Here is a 24,752-nt window from a genome sequence, read left to right on the forward strand (position 1 = left end):
GACTTTTTGTCAGGCGGACACGACTGTGAAGCTATTTATTTGGTTTTGGTGCTCTTAGATGAGTCTTTGAATGATGGTTAAGAATCAAAACCATGTCCTCATATGTGAGAGCTACAGAAATGGCAACATAAAGATTGGCTGTTGCATATAAACTTAATGCAAACTAACAGACTTTATGTGCATGATGAGAGGCATCAGGTTTGGGTTCAGCTCTGCAGGTAACTGATTACATCATGTGTTTGTCTGATAGCTATAAATCTGATATTATTTATATATATATTATGTATATATTCTAATGTATGAGAAAGTGAGTAATGCACTGTAGATCCAAAACCTGGCTGATGTGAGCGGGACAAGATTTGCCAAACAGAACTGAATCTGGACTTTGTCATCATCGACCTGCTGTAGCTGATGAAGTCAACTCTGATGAGCAGAGTGGAGCCACAACAGAGAGGTGTACTGGTTGAAACCAACTCTGAGACTAACCTGATCTTTACAAGAAGTGCACGGCAGCAGATCATTAAAAATCACAAAAAAATCCAACACAGCACCTTTAAACCAAGAGGATGAAAATCTTCCTCCGCAGTCTCATTATTATCAGCTAGTTTCACTGTTTCAAGTTTCAAAGTCCTTAAAATTGACAGTTTTTTTTTTTTTAAATCAGCTACTCACAATTTGAAGCCTGGATGACTCACAGCTTCGAAGAGATGTGAAAGTGGAAGTCCAGCGGTCAGCTTAAAACCTTCAAATGTCTCGCTCTTTGTTCAGAAAACTCAGTAGCCCAGATCTTATGCAGCTTTTTATCACCGTCTTTGTCTGAGGGACTCAAATTTAGTTAAATTTATTCAGTATTTTAACACTTTACCAATGACTTGTGTGGAAGAAAAGAATCTAATTCAGTGTTTCTGTGGTCAACAAATCCTTTTTAAGAAAAGAGTGCTGGTCTGCAGTTCAATATATTTTCAGAAAAAGGACAAATCCGTGATTTTTCACACATTTTCAGTGATTTCAGTGGTGGATTAAAACACTTCTGGTGAAGCTTTGATACAGTGAACTCGTGTGTCTGTGAAACTCAATACTGTAGCTCAATGATGTGTTTTTATGGCTGGTTTGCTCTGTTAATGGGATTTGTTGACCATGGGGAAAACATAAAGACTATTAAATAATAGAATAATCCTTAAAATCCGCAAAGTAACTTCAGTTTGTACTCAAGTGATTCTGTGCTTACAAAAATGTTTATACAAAGTTCATCTGGGTTAAATAGGGTGAGTAACTGATGATAAATCTTAAAGTCCTTACGCCCACTGTCCCTCACTCTTCTGATCGATCACAGATCTTCTAACAAACATTCAGTGTAGTCATTTGAGTGTTGCTGAAGTAGGTTGAAGGAAAGTGACTTCTGAGAGCTTCTGGAGCCGAAGTCTGAATCAACGAGGCATCTTCCGCTCCTCTGAATTCTCTTGATTTTGTCTGTGTCCTCCCGTTGGTATCAAATTTAACAGTGGAGAAAAAAAACAACTTCAAAAACCTCCACCAGTTCCTCCCCTCAGAGCTTTGCGAGCACAGCTGAGGTCAGAGGAACTTAAAACCTGCCTCTCTCTGGGTTAATCTCTCAGTCTAACATACAGAGAGATGGAGAGAAAACAAAGTTCCTGCTCCTGCTTTCAATCTTCCCCCTCTCCAAGCATGTCTGTCCATCTTCTCCCTGTCCTGCTGTCTCTGAGTCAGTGTCTTGATCTGTGTTGCACCGTGGAGGCCATCGGGGGGTGCTGTTAGGATGCTTTGCCCAGCTCTATCTTCTTCTGGATGGCACGCGCTGAATGGTAGATGAGCGAGTCTATCAGACCGGCCACTGCATGAATCAGGAGACAGTCAGTACCCATATCCACATTTCATAGTTTCAGGTAAACCACAATTTCAAAAGACATGATCAGATAGAGGGACTGACCTGTAAAAACACCTCCAATAATGGCACAAACACCTGTTAGGAAGTGTGTGAACGATCTGAGCAAAGAAAAAGAAGTTATTTAGTAAAAAGATTTGCAATGCGAGTACATAACCACCTTAAGCAACAGAAAAGGAAGTAAAATTAGCATCTTCAACAGTCATTTCCTTTAAATGTCCTAAATCTCTTCAGCTTTTTTTCAACACATCTGCTTTGATTCGATGATTCGAACAAACTTGTTATGGGTTTGGGAAACTTTTCAGCAGTGACGTAAAGGATAACAACCTACCTGTGTTTCTCTGTGAATTTAACCATCATTGGTGACAGCTCGTATAAAACAAAGACGCCCGGCAGCCCCTGGTCTCCTATTAACCCATTGGCAACTTTCTCATGCCTGGTTACAGAGAACTGGTTTGTTTTTACCACCTGGAAAAACAAAGTGACCACAAAACAGTCACTTATTTGAGCCGTTTGTAGTCTGACTTCAAAACTGAGAATGGAAGCACTTTAGAAATACACCAAGCAGTTTAAGTAACAATCAAATATAAAGCTTGGTTGTATCCAAACTTAAACACAAAGGAGGGAACAACATTTTGAACTCACCTCTCCGTCGGTTTTCACGTATATCGTAGGAACAATTTTCACAAAATACTGGTACATCATTGACGCTGTGAAGGGGAAAGATTTCCTTTTTAAAATTAAAATATAATTGTGGACAACACCTAAAAGCAAAGCTTCAAAGTGTCAACTCATGTCATTATGATAACTGAAGCTCAGCAGCATCCATATTAGATATAATCAGATTTTTCACTTGAACGTGTGGATTAGATAAATAAAGAGGAAAAGCTTGTTCCTGTAGTCACAAACTTAACCATCAGATGGCGCTGTTTAATTTCTCCATTCTATTTGTCCTCTATAATTTCTTTCCCTTCTTCCTGTATCCGGTTATGGAGGTCTGCTAGAAAGACATTTAAACGCATTTGTGCTTAAAAATAGGAGAAACCTCAAGTTCAGAGGCAAAGCAACAACCTCATTATAATCGCATAAATCAAGGTAAGCGAGGTCTCACGTGGATTATCTTGATTTTGATAAGAAAGCATTTAATTTATCGGTGGAAACGTGTCGTAACGTCTCAAGGCCACGGGTGACGTTAGCATGCTAAGCTAGCACAACAAACGTTACCTTGAATAACGTCAGTGATATTTACAAATGTGATTATGTTGTGTTTTACGTTTGAAATCATCAGAAAAATGCGCTACTATCTGGTTTTTGGTCGAGCGTTATTTGACTTGATAAACGGTAAACGCCAACAACAACGAGCTAGCTAACGTTAGCCTAGCTTCCTAATTAAACATCACTGATAACCCGAAACGTTCAGCTTCTCATTGGCTAAACTCAACAAGGCCGCTAGATTTAAACAGATTTTTTTTTTTAAACATACAGTTTCCCAAGTCTTTACCAAACTTTAGGCTATGATCCTTTAAGTATCTTGATTCTGGGAAAGTGACGGATTTATTTAGTAAACTCTGAATAGACGCAAAGTTGAGCTTGATGTGAGAGCACTAAACAACCAGCAGCTGCTGGAAAACGTAAGTTTGCTATAAATTGCGTTATGAGACTGACAAGAGGATTAACCTGTTTTGTGCAGACTTACAACGCTTAGTTCAAGCATAAATCAGACTGATTCAGGAAGAAAGGCTCATAAATACCATTTTATTTTTATGTTGTTTTATAAAAGGCTATATTTTTTATCAACCCATTTGTCAGGCCCTCGATGAATAATTATAGACACTAACTGCTGATTATCAACATAAATTAGATAACTGTAATAGCATCTTTGTCATGAAAAAGGGTAGACTATGTATAGTTTCTTAGACAATCATTGGGTTGTTTTTTATTTGATTTGGTCATAAAACAAACTAAAAATGTTCTGATATCTATATCACAAGAACAGAAATTAGTAGGATCATCTATAATGATCTGACCTGAACAAAAATTGGAAACTCAGTTTGAAACTCTGCTCAACTCTGTCCTTTTGTTAATATTCTTTTTCAGATGCCGGTAGCTGTAGGTCCGTATGGCCAGGCCCAGCCGAGCTGCTTTGACCGGGTCAAAATGGGCTTCATGATGGGGTTTGCAGTAGGAATGGCTGCCGGTGCCATGTTTGGCACCTTCTCCTGTCTCAGGTAAATCTGAACTCTACGTGCACCCAAACTATTGTGCTTCTGTTGAATCTGCAACTGTGTATATAATAAAACTGAGGAGGTGGAATTTTGTCCATACAGCCCAAGACAAGTGGACCAATTATTCAGCCATTGCAGTACAGCAGCCTGATGTATAACACCAACATTACTGACCAAGGATTTTTGGGGATGATTTGATGAATTGTTCAAAGAAATTATTCAGCCTCCAGCTGTTCTGTTTGGCTCGGTGTTGAATAGTTGAGAGCTCTGCTCCCACCAAACTAACCAACCCAACGTTTCACACAAGCTGTAATGTTGTGTCAAATGTCTAAAATGATTTTGTTGATGAATAATTAACATAAATGTTGAACTGGAAATAAGTTATATTAATTGGGATAGTTTAGAATGGGACCTGTTCCTAGACTCATTGTTAAAGTATTGCACAGTTGTATTTTTCCCTTATCTTCAGAGCACATTTGTTATATCTTTACACAAGAGATTTTGTCTCTTGTGTGTTGGGTCAGGTTTTGATTCTGAAACCAAGCTGAGGTAGAACTGTACTTGGTTGTTAAACCTATTACAAAAGGGTGCAATATGCACACCGAAAGAAAGTTTATAACTGAACTGATTGATTTTAACAATCTATTACCACCTGATTCAATGTATTTGGTAAACTATAATTCATAGACTAACTTTAAAGAATAATTCAAAAAGTGGGATGCAAGTATGACATCTTGATGTAGTGAAATCATAAGAGATTAAATCTAGTTTAACTGTGTCTCCAGGATCGGCATGCGTGGCAGGGAGCTAATGGGAGGAGTTGGAAAGACCATGATGCAGAGTGGAGGGACATTTGGTACCTTCATGTCCATCGGTATGGGCATCCGCTGCTGAGGATAACGAACCACCTCCTGCACCCTCACACAACTGTACAGCCATGGTACTTTCCAAAAAACTACAATCACAGCTCGCTGCCCCCTCCCTGCTGTAAAGCTCCCAACCTGCGGTCTAGTTTTGTCAATAAAAGTTCAGATTTATCAAATGGGTTTTAAGTTTTGACGCGTTGTACTTTTTGATGCTGGCACATCCTGCTCAACCTGAACTGGAACATAACGGCCGGTTTTATCTTTTATCAAACGCACACATTTTCTGTGGTGTCTACTTCTACATCAGGTTGAATATCGTTCAAGAACCACCGCAAAACTCTCACGGTTACATTCAATCGTTTTTAGCCGGAAGAAGAGCGAGCTCCTCAAAACTTGGGGTTTCTCTCCCGAAGCAAATTAAAACCAGTAACTTGAATCCAAAACTTCAGCACCAAAACCCAGAAGCTGAATTCAGTGACGTCAGTTGAATCTGCTTATGTATTTCAGTTTAAATTTGTGGTCTTTTGAGACATTTTACTTGTCACCTAAATACTGGATAATGTTGGACTTCTGGTTATTACGCATGAACGATGTAAAATCTAAGTTTTATAGGTAATTGACTATCGGTGGGATGATTTTCACATCCTGCATGGTCATTCTTGAATGACAGTATTTGGAAACTTAAATTAGCTGAGCTGATGGACAAAATATTGGTTTTCCAGCTGTTTCGACATGCTTATTTATGTATGTATGTATTAACTCTGTTACTGACCTTGTGGCGCCGTGACATCAGTCTCATCTAGAGGGTTAACGATGCCGGGATAATCTTTACCAAATGACAGGTGTTTTATCAGATGGGTCATGTTTATCTGCAGAACAGAAGAAATACTAATGAACAGACCTCAGACGAGAAGCGGGTATTAAAAGTGACTTTCTGGTCATCTGAAGACGTGGTTCTTTTATCCTCACTGTTATACGGAGCCGTCTTGTGTTTAATCAAATTGATCATCAATGCATTTTATTATTAATATAATGATATATAAGTAATAACAGTGGATCAAGCGAACGACCCTGTTCAGAATGATCACTTAATGTACTTACGTTGTCCAAGCCAAAGCTCTGCAGGTCATGTACTGCCAATAAACAAAACAAAACATCATTTTAACTTGTTCATAGAAAAAAAAAAAAAAACTGCAAATATACATTAGTAAAGGAAATTCAAAAAGAAAATAGAGCTGAAAGCGCACAGTCACACACATGTTCACAACATCAGAGCTCCTGAAGTCCAGGCGCTAACACTCAGACCTCCCATGTGTTTCACGGAACTTTTAGCTTGAAATCAAAATGTCTGACATTCTTGCTGCTATTGTCAGATTTTTGCAAACACTGTATTTGAGTTTAGTGGGGTTGCAGCTTCTCACTCTGCAGCATTGACTCGACCCAGAAAAACAGTATTAACTATATTTCAGTAAAAAATAATTATTTTCTGCTGTGGAAGTTGGAAACTGGAAGGACTTTCAGCCTTAAAAGTCAGTTTGTATGTGATTGACCTGGATCTTCCAGAGCTTATGCACGGATGAGCAGGTCATGGAGGTCTGGTAAGTTTACATTTTTCTACTGACAAACCCCCTCATATTTGATTTTTTTTTTTTTCCAACTTTCTACTCTTCACTTTACCACTTTGTGTAGTTATTCAGACTTCATAAAGCTGGCTTCATTAATTGCCCCTAAACACTTGTAATACATCGTGTGTGTGTGTCCCCCAATTACCCTCCATTTTTTGCCTCATCTCATCCAAGACGTTTCCACAACGTACTGTAGATTTCCAATAACATACGGTTTGAAAAAAAAGAGGCTGTTTTGGGGTAAAAATAAAAATGTAATCTACAAAGAAAGATGAACTTACTTTCCACAGCGTGCACTGCAGAAAGAAGAGAGAAGAGTCACAAGAATGGTGCAGCAGACAACAAACCATGAAACGTTAGTATGTGTGATGGTGTCCCTGAGACTGCACAGCTCTGACAAAATGCTTAATTTGACTCAAAATGACTTAAATTCTACAAAGATATGAAAAATGATACATGAAGACACTGTTTAAGCGGAGTTGAGTTGTTAAGATTACAAGCAAGATATTTACATAACAGCAAAACATCTAATTGAAAGGATTGATTGTAATAACTTCTGACAGAGTAATTGTGCAGACCCGGACACAAAGGGGGGGGAGGGGGGGGGAGGGGGGGGGAGGGGTTTAAACACACTGAGGTCAGTCCTTTGGAACGAGATTAAGGATGAGGCTGATATGTTTCAGCCACAGCCTCATCCGAGTCCTCAAGTGATTCTTATCTCTTGTTTCTGCTACTAACCATTTCACTAATTAGTTGGGTGAATGAACTGACAACCTCATGTCAAAGGTTCAGAGATCTGAGTTTGTTTTCAGGGAAAGAAACAAAAAACAACAGCTACTTTCACTGTTTTACTAACCAGCCAGATTTTATCGTTGCGTGATTTTCTGCCAACATTTTTCACATTTTAGTGGTCAATTAGAGAGACACGGCTCAGTATGCAAACAGCTCTGTGAGACGTTTCTTCTCAAACATACAGTTGGAGAGGATTTTATGAACATTTGAAGGCTGATTACTTTTGATTTCCTGCTCTGATTTTAATGTTGCAAGATGAGGACACATTTAGACAATAACAAACAAAACCTTAAACACACAAGGATGTCAGAGCAAAAGTAGTCAAAGGGAGAAAAGGGTTCTTTTTAGAGCTGGACATGCATCATGAGGGGTTTGATGTGTCGGGTAAGTGTGAAAACGTTGTGCTGGACAGAGCTGCTTTATTACAAATCTGAATTTAAGAGATATGAACAGGTGTAGCTTTTAAATATTGATAAACATTACAGCAGCAATTTCAATTATCTAAAAAAAAAAAACAGAAGTTTAAGCTCTCAAAGGTTTTTTATTTTAGGTTTAAAGTTTCCTCATAGATTGAGTTATGAAAGATTTTAGTGGATAGTTTGGAGTTTTCACAGATTGTTGTGAGTACCTGAGTCACAACAGGTAGATTGGTGCTGTTTCAGGGTTTGGTTCCCGGCTAACAGCCCCATCATAACCTCTTAGACTTTTATAAAGCAGCGCTGCCAGTACACAGTATCTTATCAATCATGAAACCAGACTTAAGTCAAACCCTACTTCACTGTCTAAAAACTGACATGAATGAGAATGGTGTCACATGATATTCATTCCTCTGAAAAGTTTCACATTTAAGCCACTTTTAGTTCCTTTTTTCACCCTTAGAACGGACTCGGAGCACGGTTTTGTTTCATGCCTGCAGATTCTATCTTTATTTTTTAAATCAGTCTGTCACACTTCTTTTCTAAGCTGGAGGAAAAGCTGCACTGGTCAGGTATTCAGAGCTGCAAAAATGTTAATACAGTAAGTAAATGAATGAGTTTTGATTAAAATAAGCTTTCATTCATTCAGACGTGATTTTCTGCTGCACTGAGCTGTTATTTGATCACGGTCTGTATATAAAAGATGGGCGTAGCCTCCACCTGCGACCCATGAAGATAATAGTTCATCTAAATGCAAAGTGACTCTTCTTTCCACTGGCCAGCAGGGTCACTCCTGCACAAATTATCCAAAATTACAAGTCTAATCAAAGTAATTTTTGCTTAGAGAGGTTCCTCTTTACTAATTTAGCACATATTCCACTGGACCATCCTTTCTGAGAGGAAATGTTGTCCTAGATTTCTTAACTTTATTTCTAAATGACATTTCATGAGGGGAAAAAAGCTAATGTTAGCATTTAGCATATAATTAGCCACAAACTAATGTAGTAAAGTGAAAGATCTCCATCCATGTGGGAGAACTTGTGAGAAGGATAATATGGGATCATTTGCATATTCATAAATGATTGCATAATAAATTAGAAAAAGGTGTTGCGTTACATCAAAGCTATTCTAAGGCAATAAAGTGTTTATTTGAACAATTAAACATGTCCCACAGGGGACATCGAGGTGGCTATTTCCATCTTTTATAAATGTCATTCTATGTTTGAATGGTGGATGATGGATGAAGAGAGACTAATAAACAAATACACCAATCAAAGTTTTTTTAACACCCTTTTACCACAATAAAGGAAGCAATCTAAGAACCAAAATTTGCCATAAAGGATCTGCCCTGCTTTAGGGTTCTGATATACATTAGAAGAAACAAGTAAAGGGTGTTAAAAACCTTCGGTTAGTTGTGTGTGTGAACACAGTTAAAGGGCAGCTGGTTCTTACCGTGGACGTGAGACTGCTGGAAACTTTTTCCTGGAGCAAAGTGGAAATTTCCTGCCACCTATAGCACAAAGAGAAGGAGAAAGTAATCAAAAATAACACACAATGCAACACAGAGAAAATCTTAAAAAGCAGGATTAGGTCCTTTCTCGGGTATCAAGCTTCCTCCCACCACCCAAAAACATGGATGTCAGGTTAATTGGTGACTCTAAATTGACCCTAAAAGTGAGTGTGAGCATTTGTCACTGTGTGGCCCTGTGATGGACTGCGACCTGTCTAGGTTGTACCCCGCCTCTTGTCCAGTGACAGCTTGGAGAGGCTCCAGCCCCCCACGACCCTGAGTTGGATTAAGTGGGTATAGAAAATGGATGGATGGATGAATCAATACATGAATGATAAGTTAGAATACCTTGTTGACCTCCAGGAAACCATAAACCTGACAGCCCTCATTCTTCTGCTCCTGCATCTTCTGCGTGAAGCCTTCCCTCTTACACTGCTCGATGGTATCGGCGTTCTTGAAGGCCCAGCCTCGCCGCCTGTAAGCTTCCCGCACGTCGTCACACGTGTTGCAGCATCTGCATATTAGGACAAGCAAAGGCAGGAGGGCAAGGTAATGGAGATTTACAAAGAAGATACAAAAACATAAAACCAGAGCATGAGCATGTTCTTTGGAGACTTACTTGAGGTCTTCAGTCTCGGCTCCGTAGCAGCTCTCACATCTGTTTGGGTCCAGTGTGCTGGGGTCAAACGTCTCTCCATCATCAGCCTTACCAAGTTCTGAACAAGGGGACACAAAACCACCATCATGATTGTCAAAAATCAAACAATCTAGTGTTTTCAGTCCTGTGTTCTTTAGTTCAGCTGAGTCACACTGACTCAGCAGCTTCACTGGGGTGGGAACTAAACAAACAAAGTAGTCTCAGTGCAGTTATGTCCTAATTCTGAAGCAGCTCATTCCATGTGATCTTAATCTGAACCGAGTACCAAGTATCTGCAAGTTTTGAAAACATAGATCAGCAGTGTCAGGAGGCTGATAACGTCAAAGTTCACCATGTTTTTCTGCCTCCAGGGTGACCGCTTTAAGGTCTTTATCCAGCCGCCGTTTAAACAGATTGTGCTCGACATCCAGCTGCTGCTCACCAGCCACGTCCATGGCGTCTATACTGAGGTCTGAGAAAAAGCAGGTGTTGTTTTTCATAAGCAACATAACATTCGCCATCAGCACGTTAGCTTTAGCAGCCTGAAGTTTCTTGAGAAGCGGTAGCAGCACTTACAGGCACAGGGCATGTGAGGGAAGATGACATCGATGTTAATTTTGAGTTTGTCTCCTCGTGACGTGTCGACGTACAGCTCAGGGTGGACCTGAGGGACAAGGACACGTTTTCAAGTTTTAACCGAGGACATTCACAGTGTTACAACAGCACTCCCCCAATTTGGAGACATTTCCGATACACTTCATGCATCCAGTGAGAAGGAGAATTATTAAATAATATATAATGCATCACGCAGTAATCATCCATCACCAGTTTGTCCAATTTTACTGGAACTGTCTGAGAAACAAGTCTGAATCAGCCTCCAGTTGCTTTAACTGGTGAATATAAAAACTTGCGGATGTCAGAGTCGAGCGTTAACCGTGGTTTTGGGATTCAAGCCTCTTACACTCACCTCTGTGTTGAGCGTCAGATTTAATTTCACACGGAGGATGTAAAATGATCAGATGATTATGGATGAACTCACCTCTTTAGTAAGATAGTACTGCAGCTCTGAGACAAACAGGATTAACATGATGATGCCGCTGATGATGGTCACTGCAGAGGATATTAGAAACAAGAGCTTTTTGAAATCCTGGTTCACACTTCTTTATATTAGACTGAACACTATGACTTGATAGCTTGTATTTGTTCTCTTAGCTCTCTTATTATATTACCTGAAACTGTAGTCATGAACACAAACACACACATTATGCTTTTAATGAGTGCTGATTAAACAGTTTGACGGCACTTTATGTTACACAAAAGATTAGAGCTTCAGCTCATCCGTGGACTCATCGCTCTGTGTGCAAGGTTCTATAATATTTGACAGTACATCATCTTCATAATCAACAACTTATTAATACATCAAATAATATTGGCTTCATTGTTTTATACGTGCATTAAGACCTTCTTTGAAGCCTATTCTATCTTCTTGCAAACTGCAGAAGACTAACTCTTTCTTACTTTCCAGAGATTTGAATCCATCTTTTGTTTTTACATTTTATTATAGAAGAGTAGAAGAAAGTTCTTGTTAGGACTTCTACGTGCCTAATTATCAGCCTAAAACCTAAATAAATTCAATAGATGATGATTTTAATTAGAAAAGCAGCAAATTTGCCTTTAACAGAGGGTTAAACTGTGTAATCTTAGAAAAGAAAGAGAAGATACAACATTAAATTAACTGATTCAAACTGTTGGTTTTTCATAATTGTATTCCACTATTACGAAAAATAAAGCTGGAAACAGTGGTGGTTATTAATAGCAATATATTACATCTTTTTGGGGGGGCATTATTGTTGTCTTTATTGCCAAAACTGTACCCAATTCATGACTACACAAAACCAAGAGAGCACTAAAAACAGCAGCATTTTATTATTTTATATAAACATCAACTGTACATTAAAAACAGCTGTTACATTTACTCAAATTAGCTTAACAAAAGGCTTTTTTAAGCTCTTTTAATGGTCAGTCTAATGGTCAGTTACATGTTTAATCTTTTACTTCTCTTTTATCCAAATAAAACAAAGCGCAGAACAGTTCTAAGTAAGGAGGGTTTAGTTGAAAATAGAAGTTTAAACTGTTTTCTAACATCTAGCCAGATGCATAAAGATCTATATACTCCATATTTATACATTAGGAGCCCTAATATAAAAGGTAAAGCCCCCATAAAGCTCAGAAACAGCTTTCCTGTGACGCTTGAAACAACTTTTAGTAACTTCTACACTGTAGATCAATTAATTTAATGCAGATGTTGAATAGAGCTCTTCTAATGTCACCTTCTTATTCTTGTAACGTTAATGAAATAACCAAAGATCAATGTAATCTGAATGTTTATGTTTAACATACCAATAACATCTAGAGTTCAATGAAACCTGAATCCTCGATGGTGGAACAGGGTTTTAGATAATTTACTGAGAAATACTGTCACTATTACCCAGAGCCCAAAGTCACACGCAATGTTTTGTCCAACCAATAGTCCAAAGCAAATATTCTATTTGTTTGTGTGTTTCATTTAAATCAACCGACCAATCAAAAAATTTACTGATGTTTTCACCTGTACTACTTCTTCTCTTAAGGATATTTTCGGCACTAATGGCTTTTATTAAAAAGTTGCTTGACAGGAAATAAGAGCAGAGAGAGAAGAAGGGGAGGACATGCAGCTATAATCTTTTGGCTAATTTAGAGTATAAACTTAATCTATAGATTGATGGTGTGGAAACATCTCATATGGATACAAAAAAAAATACAAAAAACAAACTCTGATTAACCAGTCTTTTTTTCAGGAAACGTAGTTAAATAAAAATAAAGACGTGAAAACTAATATATCTGAGCTACTGTAATGTCTGTATTTGCTTGTTTTTCAATGGGTTAGTTATAATTTTGCTCTACAATGGAACTGTGGACGTTATATGACTCTATTCTGCTGGTGTTCAGGCTTGGCTGTCGTTCCTAAAGAGATGTCATGGCTGTATGTTGATATTTTTACAGTATTCAATAAATTAATAAAGGACTTAATGAGTTAGCCTTGTTGTTAGCCGCTGCAGCTAACACCCAGAGTGTCTGAATGGCTGCTGCTCTCTGATAAATTGAAGCCTCTTACCAGTCGCTCCTCCCCACGTCTTCACACGGAAATCCTCCAGAGTTTTGGGATAAGCGTCAAACTGCTTCAGTTTGTTTAACGTGTCCATTTTCTCCAGCACAAATCCACCGCTTCACAAAAAATGTTACCGACAGATTCCTGCACTCTAGACACTCATCAGTTCTCCGCTTTCATTTCCGGGTCACGTGAGGCACGGATGGACCAATCAGCTCCGGCCGCGTAATTTTTCCCTCTTACCTTCGGCTTCCATACAGATTAAATTCAAAGAGCTTCTATGCATACATATAAGGATTAAAGGTCAACAAATATCTTACAGTGTGCTGGATGACATCGTAAAAAAAAAACAGTGACGACATGAGACGTTCAAATTTGGGAACAAAAAATCAAAAGAAGAACAATTAGCATTTTCGTTCAAATATTGAGGATTTCCTGAAGCATAAAACATAAAAAAACGGCTAAAAAAAGAAAGATGATAAAAAATTAAAATATGTAATACGTAAAAATGTATGTATGTTTCCAATATTAGGATTTTTATGTAAAAATGTGTTCAGATTCTATTATTTCTAAAATAGGTCATAAATCATTTATTCAAACATAACATCATAATGTGCGTTGTGAAAATGGGAAGTTTTATGGTGATATCAGTTAAATATAAAGGTTATCTTCTTCACAGGTTGTCACTCCCCTCATTTTATCTACACTATTCCAAAAACTGTGACTGTTAAATCTCTAATTACATAAATGTAGTGAAAAGTAGACATGATCCACAAAAAACAGGCATAAGATTCAACACCTCCATATGCTTTAATCAAAATTTTTTACAGTTCAGAAAGTTAAAACATATACACATGCCGAAATATATCTTTAAACTAAGAAACGTTTTTCTCAAACTGATCTCAACTAAATCTGGTTGTCAAACTGTCAAAATATTGATAGTAAAAAAAGGTTTATGGCCTCAATACGTTCAACTTTGTTGTGTGAGCAACCTGTGACTTTCATTCATCCCTTTTTATTTTTTTGGGGGAAAGAAAAGCAGCAAAAGACAGAATCTGGAGAAAACTGAGAAACCATCATATTAATCCTTCACAAGATCAGAAACAGCACAGGTGTTAAAGATAGTGAGTCCTTCATCTGCAACTTTCCTCCTTTTGCTCCACCTCAAACTTGAGAGGTGAAGCACACTCCAGTTCACCTCTTCCATCCTGTTTGATCTTCATGTGACCCGTGACCTTGGTTCTGACTCCCAGGTCAGCCACCGCCGTCTGAACGAGCCACAGTCGAGTCTCTCTGAGTGAACGCCTCAGTTTGGCTCGTCGGTTCTGAAACCAGATCTGAAAGAGACATAAAAGAGGAAATGCTTGTCTTAAAATATATGTTCAGCTAAGACCATTTCACTTTTAACTGCTTCATAGCAGCTACTGTGAACAGAGGTAAAAACAAGAGGACACAATGAACCTCAACTCAACTCAACTCAAACTTTATTTATAGAGCACATTTAAAAAACAACCGAGGTTGACCAAAGTGCTGTACAGGATAAAAGCTGCATTAAAGGTAAAAGTGAATAATGCAACCGTTCCAAGCAGTTAAATCAATAGATACTAAAACACAGTGCAATAAAATAGAATAAAATAAGTTCAAATAAAATACATTGAAATAAATAAAATACAGATATAAAACAAATCAAGGTTATCAGCCAAGAGTCTACTTAAATATGATTAAAAGCCAGGGAGAAAAAGTGGGTTTTTAAGGAGGATTTAAAAGCCTCAGAAGATCCTACAGATTGAATGTGCCAGGGAAGATTATTCCAGAGCCGAGGGGCTGCTGCCACAAAGGCTCGGTCACCTTTGGTTTTGAGTTTTGTTTTAGGGGGGACCAGTAGGAGCTGATTCGAGGATCAGTGATCTGGCGGGGGAGTAGATATGAAGGAGCTCAGTCAAATATTGAGGGGCTAAGCCATTAAGAGCTTTAAAAACAAACAATAAAATTTTAAAATCTATTCTAAAAGCAACTGGGAGCCAATGCAGCGAAGCTAAGACCGGGGATATGTGGTCACGCTTGCGTTTACCAGTGAGGAGGCGGGCCGCTGCGTTTTGTACGAGCTGCAGGCGGAGCAACAGTGACTGATCGGGGCCAAAGTAGAGAGAGTTACAGTAATCCAATCTGGTATTAATAAAAGCATGGATTACAGTTTCCAAATCTCTATGTGGCAGATATCCTTTTACTTTAGATAAAACCCTCAAATGATAAAAACTGTTTTTCACAACCAAGCTAACCTGGCGATCAAATTTCAGCTTGTCGTCAAATATTACCCCAAGATTTTTTACAGTAGGGTGAATATTTACCGTTAGGGGGCCCAGAAAGCCAGCAGGAAAGTCTGCTGGACCGCATCCAAACATAATGATATCAGTCTTTTTAGGCCCGAGCAGCTAAGCGCTGCGAAGGCCTATTGTATCTGCAGGATTTCACTATTATTAGGCCCGAGCAGCTAAGCGCTGCGAAGGCCTATTGTATCTGCAGGATTTCACGCTGCGAAGGCCTATTGTATCTGCAAGATTTCACTATTATTAGGCCCGAGCAGCTAAGCGCTGCGAAGGCCTATTGTATCTGCAAGATTTCACTATTTTTTTTCTGCAAGATTTCACTATTTTTAGGCCCGAGCAGCTAAGCGCTGCGAAGGCCTATTGTATCTGCAGGATTTCACTATTATTAGGCCCGAGCAGCTAAGCGCTGCGAAGGCCTATTGTATCTGCAGGATTTCACTATTATTAGGCCCGAGCAGCTAAGCGCTGCGAAGGCCTATTGTATCTGCAGGATTTCACTATTATTAGGCCCGAGCAGCTAAGCGCTGCGAAGGCCTATTGTATCTGCAGGATTTCACTATTATTAGGCCCGAGCAGCTAAGCGCTGCGAAGGCCTATTGTATCTGAAGGATTTCACTATTATTATTAGGCCCGAGCAGCTAAGCGCTGCGAAGGCCTATTGTATCTGCAGGATTTCACTATTATTATTATTATTATTAGGCCCGAGCAGCTAAGCGCTGCGAAGGCCTATTGTATCTACAGGATTTCACTATTATTATTAGGCCCGAGCAGCTAAGCGCTGCGAAGGCCTATTGTATCTGAAGGATTTCACTATTATTAGGCCCGAGCAGCTAAGCGCTGCGAAGGCCTATTGTATCTGCAAGATTTCACTATTATTCTTATTCTTATTAGGCCCGAGCAGCTAAGCGCTGCGAAGGCCTATTGTATCTGCAGGATTTCACTTTTTTTTTTTTTTTAGGCCCGAGCAGCTAAGCGCTGCGAAAGCCTATTGTATCTGCAGGATTTCACTATTATTTTTCCGGTTCTTCTTACTTCTTTTCCGCGCGGAATCGCAAATGGGGAGGCCTGAACGTATTCGAAAACTCCCGAAACTTTACCCAAAATTGTCCCCCGCGTGAAATCACATGTTTTTAATGTACTCGAAAGTGGGCGTGGCCAAACTGCTCTATAGCGCCACCTAACGTGAGAGCCCGAACCGTACGTCGTAGAGATCTGAAACTCGGTATGTATGTAGATCGCCTCAAATCAAGAACAAAAGTCTCTTGGAGGTATGCTCTAAAACGTACAAGGAGGCGGCCATTTTGGATCAAAGGGCAAATTTTGGCCATTTTTCATATTTACACACCTCGCAGGAAAATTTTCACGCCCCAGGGATTTTGAGCTACGGACTTCATCTTTGGTCGGTATGCAGTTAAGGTATGGGGGCACAAAAGTTATCAGAAATTTTGAGTTTTTGAGCATGTTTAGGGGGCTTGGGCAAGCGGCGAACTTGGCGTACTCGCCAGTGTAAACGAAACGCTATAACTTTCACGTAAAAAGTTAAATCTGTACCAAACTTGGTATGAGTCATCCATGTTGGATGCATGTCGATCCTATGTGGTCATATGCTGACGTCATCTTAGCTCCGCCCCCTCTGAACAGGAAGTCACTTTTTTTACTTGGAAAGCTCCATCTCTGGCCCCCTTCACCTAATCAACATGATCTTGCGTCAGAATACAGATAACAAGTTGGTCTGACTTGCTTTAAAGCACCAACAGTTTTCAGTTGAAGGCGTGGCTATGGCGGCTTGGTGAAGTCAGACATCACGCCGTTACCATACGTTTGGCTCTAAATTCTACAGTTTTGAGCCGAGATGCACCAAACTCTCTGGGATCGATCCTAATCCTCCCCCCAACAGGTGTGCAGTCCAATATTTGATGGGCGTGGCCTAATGCCTCCACAGCGCCCCCTAGAACATCTAAAAACATCAGCCCCAAGCCATGCTTTCACCGACAATCATGAAACTCAGCAAACCTGTGCGTCTTGTCAGGACCTACAAAATAGTGTGGGCGTGGCAGAATGGCACATTCCAATCCCTCGCCATTTGCATACGTTCGGCTCTAAATCTCACATGCATCATCCGATTTGCACCAAACTAGATATGAATGACCTTTGTTCACATCTAAAGAGCCCAATAGGATTATATTGGAGTGTGACTCCAGTGCGCCCCCTAGATCATTTAAACAGCTATATCTCCTTGAGACATCATCCGATCTGCACCGTATTTTTTGTGCATCATTACGGAGCATCGCTTGACATGTTGGCGTGGTACATTTCTGCCGTCGCTAAGCCCCGCCCCCACCTAACAGGAAGTGACGGTAACTCCTGTCTGGAAGGTGAGATATCGCTCCAAATTTGAACACGTGCCGCTGGTGTTGTGCTGACGTGGACTGAAGGCGATTCGGGAGATTCGTCGCACCCTCAGCCCGGTGGACGGTCGCGGGAGACGCGTGACGGCGTCGATGACCACGTCGGGGCGGTGGTGCCGGCGGTCAGGCGGTCGCAAGGCCGCAGCTGCGCTTGGCTGCGAGGGCCGTTATCACTGCTTGCAGTTCTTTTTTTCATTAAGATTCAAAAAGTTTGCAGACATCCAAGATTTGACATCGTTTAGACAATCAAGTAGTGTCTGTACAGAGTCAAGGGATCCAGATTTCACAGGCAGGTAGATCTGGACATCATCAGCATAGCAATGAAAAGAAAGATTATGCTTCTTAAAAATTGACCCTAATGGTAACAAATAAAGTAAAAAGAGAATTGGCCCAAGGATGGAGCCTTGGGGGACCCCAAAAGAGAGAGGGTCCGATAATGAATTGAATTCCCCTAGCTGCGCAGAAAAGCTCCGATCAGTCAAGTAAGACTGGAACCATGAGAGAGCAGAGCCTGTAATGCCCACCCACTGCTCCAGTTGAGCTAAAAGGATCCCATGATCCACAGTGTCGAAAGCAGCTGTCATGTCAAGAAGCACTAGCATAGCAGGGTTTCCTGAGTCCATGGTTACCATTAGGTCATTAAAAACTCTCAGAAGTGCTGTCTCAGTGCTGTGTGAAGGTTTGAAGCCAGACTGAAACTTCTCATAAATATCATTGGCTGCTAAGAACGATTGAATCTGAATAAAAACCACTTTCTCTAAAATTTTGGATAAAAATGGCAGTTTAGAGATAGGCCTGAAATTAGACAGCACAGAGGGATCAAGATTTTTCTTTTTGATAAGAGGCTGCACAACAGCATGTTTGAGAGCAGCTGGAACACATCCGGTGCTAAGGGAGGAATTAATAAATGAGAGTATATCAGAGCCCACCATACTGAATACCTCTTTAAAAAGACGAGAGGGGATGCTGTCTGTAGAACAGTTTGTAGGTCGTAGATGCTGGACTACATTGGTCAGTGAGGGGAGAGATACAGGCTCAAACTGATCAAATACAGCATGTGAAAGAGGGACAGTGAGATCAGAGCTAGGGCCTGCAGAAGAGAGGGCAGATGGCCTAAGAGCAGAAATTTTTTCAATAAAAAATTTGAGAAAACTCTCACAAAGGGTGAGTGAGGGTACCACTGGAGAGTTATCACCAGGATTTACAAGAGAGTTAAAAATGTTAAAAAGAACTTGGGGCTTGTGACTATTACAAGAGACAAGATTGGAGAAATATTGCATTTTAGCAGCCTTAACAGCACTCTGGTAGACAGACAGGCTTTCACGAAGAGCTTCTTTAGAAACATGGAGCTTATCTTTGATTTCTTAAGATTCTCATTATCTAGTTGCTTTGGTGTATAAAAGCCCTTAAACTCGTGGTCCCCAGACCAAACCAGAATCACCTAAAAGGTCTGTAAACAGCCTCTGATGCATTATATCTGTAGTTTCATTTTAAAAGAAACTATTTTTATATGCCCTGACATCGAACAACCCCACATGATGAAAGAATGCGATAAAGCTACATTTTTCCACATTGGAAAATCTTGCAATTCCCTATTAAAGGGGAACTCCGGGGCATTTGAAGCGTGTTTCCATTGCTAGAGGTTGTCAAATACTGATAGTAGGACACAGAGAGGTCCAGATCTGTGCTCCCTGTGTGGAGATCGCTCTGTCCGCACAGCATGTCATGCGAGGCTAATACGTGGTGGCTAAGGGGCAAGCGCTAACCCTTCCACGTAAAACAACAACTTGCACACTGCAGAAACGTCACACCACTTTATAACCCATCCGACAATAAAGTCACAAGCCTTACCATCGAAACCATATGCATGGTTCTCACATTACTGGCATGGGGACGTTACAAAACAACTTTATACACAGCATGTAACTCACCGGCTGGTTGTAGGCTCGCGCATGTGAAAGCCCAGAAGAGTCGATGGAGAATAATCCCATATACAAAACAATTATATTCTCTAGAAAAACTACGTTCAAGTATTTAAAACATTACAACAATACATACCCAGTAATATTCTTGTAATGTTTTAAATACTTGAACGCAGTTTTTCTAGAGAATATAATTGTTTTGTATATGGGATTATCGTCCATCGACTCTTCTGGGCTTTCACATGCGCGAGCGTACAACCAGCCGGTGAGTTACATGCTGTTTATAAAGTTGTTTTGTAACGTCCCCATGCCAGTAATGTGAGAACCATGCATATGGTTTTGATGGTAAGGCTTGTGACTTTATTGTCGGATGGGTTATAAAGTGGTGTGACGTTTCTGCAGTGTGCAAGTTGTTGTTTTACGTGGAAGGGTTAGCGCTTGCCCCTTAGCCACCACGTATTAGCCTCGCATGACATGCTGTGCGGACAGAGCGATCTCCACACAGGGAGCACAGATCTGGACCTCTCTGTGTCCTACTATCAGTATTTGACAACCTCTAGCAATGGAAACACGCTTCAAATGCCCCGGAGTTCCCCTTTAAAGACAAGAAAAAGGTACAATTACAAATTTTTACATTATCATTTTCTTATACAGATAAAGCTTAAGCTGAGATTAATCAGCATTCCCATTTTCAGTGTCTCGTCCCATCATGTCATGGCCCAACAGAATACAGCAGCCTTGGGCTAATGCTTGTTTTTAGGTGAGGGATAGATTGAATAAAGTGGAACAACAAGCAGGAAACTATATAAAATGCTATCTGAACCTGTATTCGGTCCTCATCCAGGTCGAGTCTCCCTGCCATCTGCTCTCTGAGCTGGATACCTGGGTAACAGTTGAACTGAAACACTGCCTCCAGTGCAGTCACCTGCAGGACACACACACACACACACACACACACACACACACACACACAGTGAGACATTTTATGACAAATCTCTATTTGCTCTCAGGAAATCTCATTGCCATTTTTATTTATCAAGCATTGGTAAATTAATGTATCAATGATGAGCTAAAAACACGAAAACATAAGTATGTTTAACTCATTAATACATAAACATTTTCTACATTCTGTAACATAACTGAATTGAGCTAAAATAGAACATTTTTGAGTTGATATATTAACGTATTGATTGATTACCTGGCTGCTAGTGAAGGCAGTGCGTGGTCTGCGTCCGATATACCAGTTTGATGTGGGTCTGGGTGAGTTCTGTTGCTGTTGTTGTTGTTGTTGATGACAGAGTTGTTTAGAGCAGGTAATGTTTCCCCTTTTCTCTTTATCTGATCCAAATTCTGTATTGATGTGAGAAAAAAAAAATCAAAGATTAGAACACACTTTACACGGTTTATTCAATGTTAAACTGAATCAAAGACAAAACTTTGAATAAAATGCCTTGATTTTACTGCTCACAGTAGTTTTGCTAAGATTGTATAAGCATGAGCCAATAAAAGAAACATAATCAACAATTGAATAAAGGAACATTTCATGTTTATTTCCAAAAACAAGAATAAGATGTGATTGAAGATGCATACATATACAAAATGTTGTGCTTTATAAGTTGGGTTTGTGTGACACTTGCCTCCAACAATGAGCTTATGTAACTCAGTAAGAGTAAAGAGTAATGGGCAGAATTCCATGAAAATGTTAGCATAGCTTGTAAATTATTTACTTTTGATGTTGATCAAGATCTTTTCATTTAGCCTGGGTGAATGTTTGTAGTCTCAAATTTGTAGACTCATCTTGTTCAATTTTAAGCTTTGATAAATGTAATTCAACCAACAATACCCTTATCAGTTAATTGTAGTAGCCACCGGCTATCAAACTTCTTCTTAAAAAAAAAGAAATATCCCCAAATTCAGTCAGTAATAACTTCACAACTGTGATGTCAATATATCAGACTGTGTTGATAGGAGATTCTTAGAATATTTTTACTTCCTCTAAATCATAAAACAATGCCTGATAACAATAAATCAGTGATACTGACGGGATCACATGACTGAAAGAAATTGTTAGGTCAAGTCGGTCATAGCAAGTGCTACATACATTTCATAGTACATAGTACTATTAGGTACTACTGTGGAGCCTACAGATCCTACCAAGCAGCTTCTTTAAATGAATGGTGTAAACATTAAAGAATAAAAGTACAAGGGCTTCCAGAGTGGAGGACGGTAATAAAGATACTAGTGAAACCAAACAAAGTTTAGAGCATTTCTCTTTATCTTCTTTACCTGAACAGCTGTTAAATGACCGCAGTTATTTGTGGGTACAGAAATCCACAAACAGTAATATTACAAAAAAGTCCCATGTCCCACTGATATCTGGCAGCTAGTGCTAAAACCAATGATTAATTATAAAGCCTTTCAGGTAAATCATAAAAAATAGATTACCAAAGTGTAAACTATTGCACTATTTATTTCAACTAATTTGGGTAAAGTGGTAAATTCATGATGATAAATACTGAGCTAAGAGGTAATCTAATTACATAAGCGAGCCAAAAATCTTGTGCTGCACATGACGATGTGGAGATCCATGTCATTTACAATATGAAATTTCAATGCTGACCTTGCTACATGTCAAATATATGTGAAATATAACAAGGTTCCTTTTTGCACAAACAGGACTCCGATGTCATTCAAATCCAATTAAAAAAGTGTATGAAAAATTAGATAAACATATCAAAATGAGATAAACTGCAAGAGCTGGGAAAAAGAGTGCCAATTGGTCCTCAGAAAAGTTAAAAAGTTAAAATTCAAAACCTGTGCTCCTCACCTGCCCACGGTCGGTGGAACTTCAGACAGCTTCCAGGTTTTTTCTGTTCCAAATCCAGGATGCGATCGATAGAAAACACTGGCTTGCTTTCTGCTGTGAGGCTGGATTCCATAATGACTGATGTGATCAATAAACAGCACCGAGAGCAGAGGGCCAACAAGTTCCAACAAAAATAACCCAAATTAAAGTTGCTCTGACTTCACTGGGAGAAAAATAGTTCCACAACTCAAGCTGCTATCAATAATGATCTCACTGACGCCATTAAATCCTTCACTTCGGCTGTGTGTTCTGAGAAAGACTGATAAGGTGAGCGGATGCTTTGGGCTGAGGAACATGAAAACCAGTAGGACAACAAGATGTTGACTTTAAATGGAGAGTGAAGGATTTACACTGGCCGCCAATTAGAACTAAGAAGTCTTTTTCCATGTGAATGAGATCCCCTGAGGTTCCATACAGCAGCTAAGCTCTGCTAATTGGGTGTGCTACCTAAAGACGGCATATTTAAATTTTTCGAATTTCTAGTTGAACAATCACAAACCAAAACTCTTCCAAATAAATATAAAGAAAATAAACAAAAACAGATTGTGTTGAAGAATTTCTGTATATTAATGTGTATCCCCCCTCCCCAGGTGATATGCTGTGGGGAGAATGTGTATGAGAGATTAGGACTAGAAGTCATTTAAAAAACTACCACCATGACAGAGGTACAAAGCAAAACTGCCTCCTTTTATTCTGAGTTACTAAAGTAGAACATCAGTTTAGTTTTCACTCAAAATACATCCAACCTCCTGTTACACATCTGTGACAGAGTTTAAACTAATAAGAATGATAATGACAATGATGGCAGTAATAATGATCCAGTGAGATCCACTAATGCTATTAGCCTAATCTGTAAGTGTTGTGATGCAGATGAAGCTCGTAGTTTCTGAAGCAGCAGGGAGGAAAAGCTTTTCAGAAGCAGATTAGCTCCTAATGAAGGCCTACGGCAGCTTTAAACTAACAGCACACTTGTTTATTTATCCCTCAATAAAAGGTGGGGTGGATGTGATGACTGCATGCTGAGAAGTCCACCTAAACTTAGCTTCCCTGTTAAAGTTGAAGTGAAGCTTATCTTCACATAAGGCCTGGAAGCAAGTAGAAACAGCTTAGTGGGGTTTAACTAAAGTTGCAAAAAACAAGTACATTAAATGCTCAATACTTCAATGATTATGTCTCTGTGTACCTTTATGTGTGTGTGTGCGTGTGCGTGCATGTTTTTGTTCATAATAACATCATAAATCATGTTTAGCCATTTCTTGACAGTTTATTTCGGGATTATTTGCAGCATCTTTGTTACCGATTGTAAGATAACAAGAAAAACAGCCCACTGAAAACAGCTGAAAACTTAGAGAGGATTAAACAGTGATGTCAATCACAGTATAAGTATCAGTATACACAGCATCTTAGCTGTTCTTTGGTATGTACTCATCTGAATAGAGATCTCAGATGTTGCTCCATTCTACCAGTTTGGGGGTCTCAGCCCCAGGTGTTGCCTTCACTTTCCACATCTTTTCTACAACCCCAATTCCAGAAAGGTTGGGATGCTCTGTAAAATATAAATTAAAAACAGAACACATTGATTTTCAAATCTCATAAACCATTTTCCCCCCACAGTAAAATATAGAAAACATATCAAATGTTGAAGGTGAGGCATTTTGCTATTCCATGAGACATATTAGCTCATCTTGAAGTTGGGATGTGGTCATAAAAAGGCTGTCAAATTAAGTGGTGCAAAAGTTAAACAGGTGGGGGAACACGTTGCAACTAATTTTGTTCAAATTCAACAGGTCAGTAACATGATTCGTTATTTAAAAAAGTCTATCAGAAGTAAAGATGGGCAGATGTTCAGCAATCTGCAAAAACCTGCATATACCAACTGTTGAGTGATTTCAGAACAATGCTCCACGAGATAAAAGTGCACTGACTGAATATTTCATCATATACAGCACATGATATCAAAATATTCAGCGAATGTGGAGACATTGTGCAAGTGATAAGACATTCTGTCCTCTAAATCACTGCATGGGTTCAGGGACACTTTCAGAGTTCATTGTCTGTTCAACCCGCAACTCTGATGGTGTGGGGCTGCATTAGTGCCTATGGAACT

The 24,752-nt window shown here is 39.5% G+C and overlaps 3 protein-coding genes across 4 annotated transcripts; 1 reads left to right on the forward strand and 2 right to left on the reverse strand.

Annotated features, from left to right (window-relative positions):
- Window positions 1-786: 786 nt before the first annotated feature.
- On the reverse strand, window positions 787-13,300 carry ergic3 (ERGIC and golgi 3). Of its 2 annotated transcripts, XM_075461816.1 has the most exons (14): window positions 13,129-13,300; window positions 11,014-11,084; window positions 10,551-10,638; window positions 10,327-10,446; window positions 9,957-10,053; window positions 9,686-9,851; window positions 9,280-9,337; window positions 6,901-6,915; window positions 6,096-6,127; window positions 5,767-5,863; window positions 2,549-2,613; window positions 2,235-2,371; window positions 1,949-2,004; window positions 787-1,852 (listed from the first exon to the last, which is right to left on the reverse strand). In XM_075461816.1, exons 1-14 carry the CDS (start codon window positions 13,214-13,216, stop codon window positions 1,773-1,775), a joined length of 1,170 nt encoding a protein of 389 aa, XP_075317931.1. In that variant the 5' UTR covers window positions 13,217-13,300; the 3' UTR covers window positions 787-1,772. The 2 variants fall into 2 exon arrangements, with proteins under 2 accessions (XP_075317931.1, XP_075317932.1); XM_075461817.1 differs by lacking the exon at window positions 6,901-6,915.
- romo1 (reactive oxygen species modulator 1) lies at window positions 2,869-5,174 on the forward strand. Its single transcript, XM_075461818.1, has 3 exons — window positions 2,869-2,998; window positions 4,001-4,131; window positions 4,914-5,174. Exons 2-3 carry the CDS (start codon window positions 4,001-4,003, stop codon window positions 5,020-5,022), a joined length of 240 nt encoding a protein of 79 aa, XP_075317933.1. The 5' UTR covers window positions 2,869-2,998; the 3' UTR covers window positions 5,023-5,174.
- An 808-nt stretch (window positions 13,301-14,108) lies between the features above and the next one.
- Window positions 14,109-22,718, reverse strand: hesx1 (HESX homeobox 1). The gene is made up of 4 exons (XM_075460746.1): window positions 22,607-22,718; window positions 20,978-21,129; window positions 20,603-20,704; window positions 14,109-14,459 (listed from the first exon to the last, which is right to left on the reverse strand). Exons 1-4 carry the CDS (start codon window positions 22,716-22,718, stop codon window positions 14,256-14,258), a joined length of 570 nt encoding a protein of 189 aa, XP_075316861.1. The 3' UTR covers window positions 14,109-14,255.
- Window positions 22,719-24,752: the final 2,034 nt, after the last annotated feature.

The sequence above is a fragment of the Odontesthes bonariensis genome, chromosome 3 (assembly GCF_027942865.1).
Source record: "Odontesthes bonariensis isolate fOdoBon6 chromosome 3, fOdoBon6.hap1, whole genome shotgun sequence".
Lineage (NCBI taxonomy): Eukaryota > Metazoa > Chordata > Actinopteri > Atheriniformes > Atherinopsidae > Odontesthes > Odontesthes bonariensis.

Coding starts and splice junctions, on each gene's coding strand:
- romo1 (XM_075461818.1), top strand. CDS start 4,001: ATGCCGGTAGCTGTAGGTCCGTATGGCCAGGCCCAGCCGAGCTGCTTT. Junction 4,132..4,913: donor GGCACCTTCTCCTGTCTCAG/GTAAATCTGAAC, acceptor CTGTGTCTCCAG/GATCGGCATGCGTGGCAGGG.
- ergic3 (XM_075461816.1), bottom strand. CDS start 13,216: ATGGACACGTTAAACAAACTGAAGCAGTTTGACGCTTATCCCAAAACT. Junction 10,639..11,013: donor AGTACTATCTTACTAAAGAG/GTGAGTTCATCC, acceptor CTTGTCCCTCAG/GTCCACCCTGAGCTGTACGT. Junction 9,852..9,956: donor GCCGAGACTGAAGACCTCAA/GTAAGTCTCCAA, acceptor CCTAATATGCAG/ATGCTGCAACACGTGTGACG.
- hesx1 (XM_075460746.1), bottom strand. CDS start 22,718: ATGGAATCCAGCCTCACAGCAGAAAGCAAGCCAGTGTTTTCTATCGAT. Junction 21,130..22,606: donor GTTCCACCGACCGTGGGCAG/GTGAGGAGCACA, acceptor ACATCAATACAG/AATTTGGATCAGATAAAGAG. Junction 20,705..20,977: donor CTGCCTTCACTAGCAGCCAG/GTAATCAATCAA, acceptor TGTGTCCTGCAG/GTGACTGCACTGGAGGCAGT.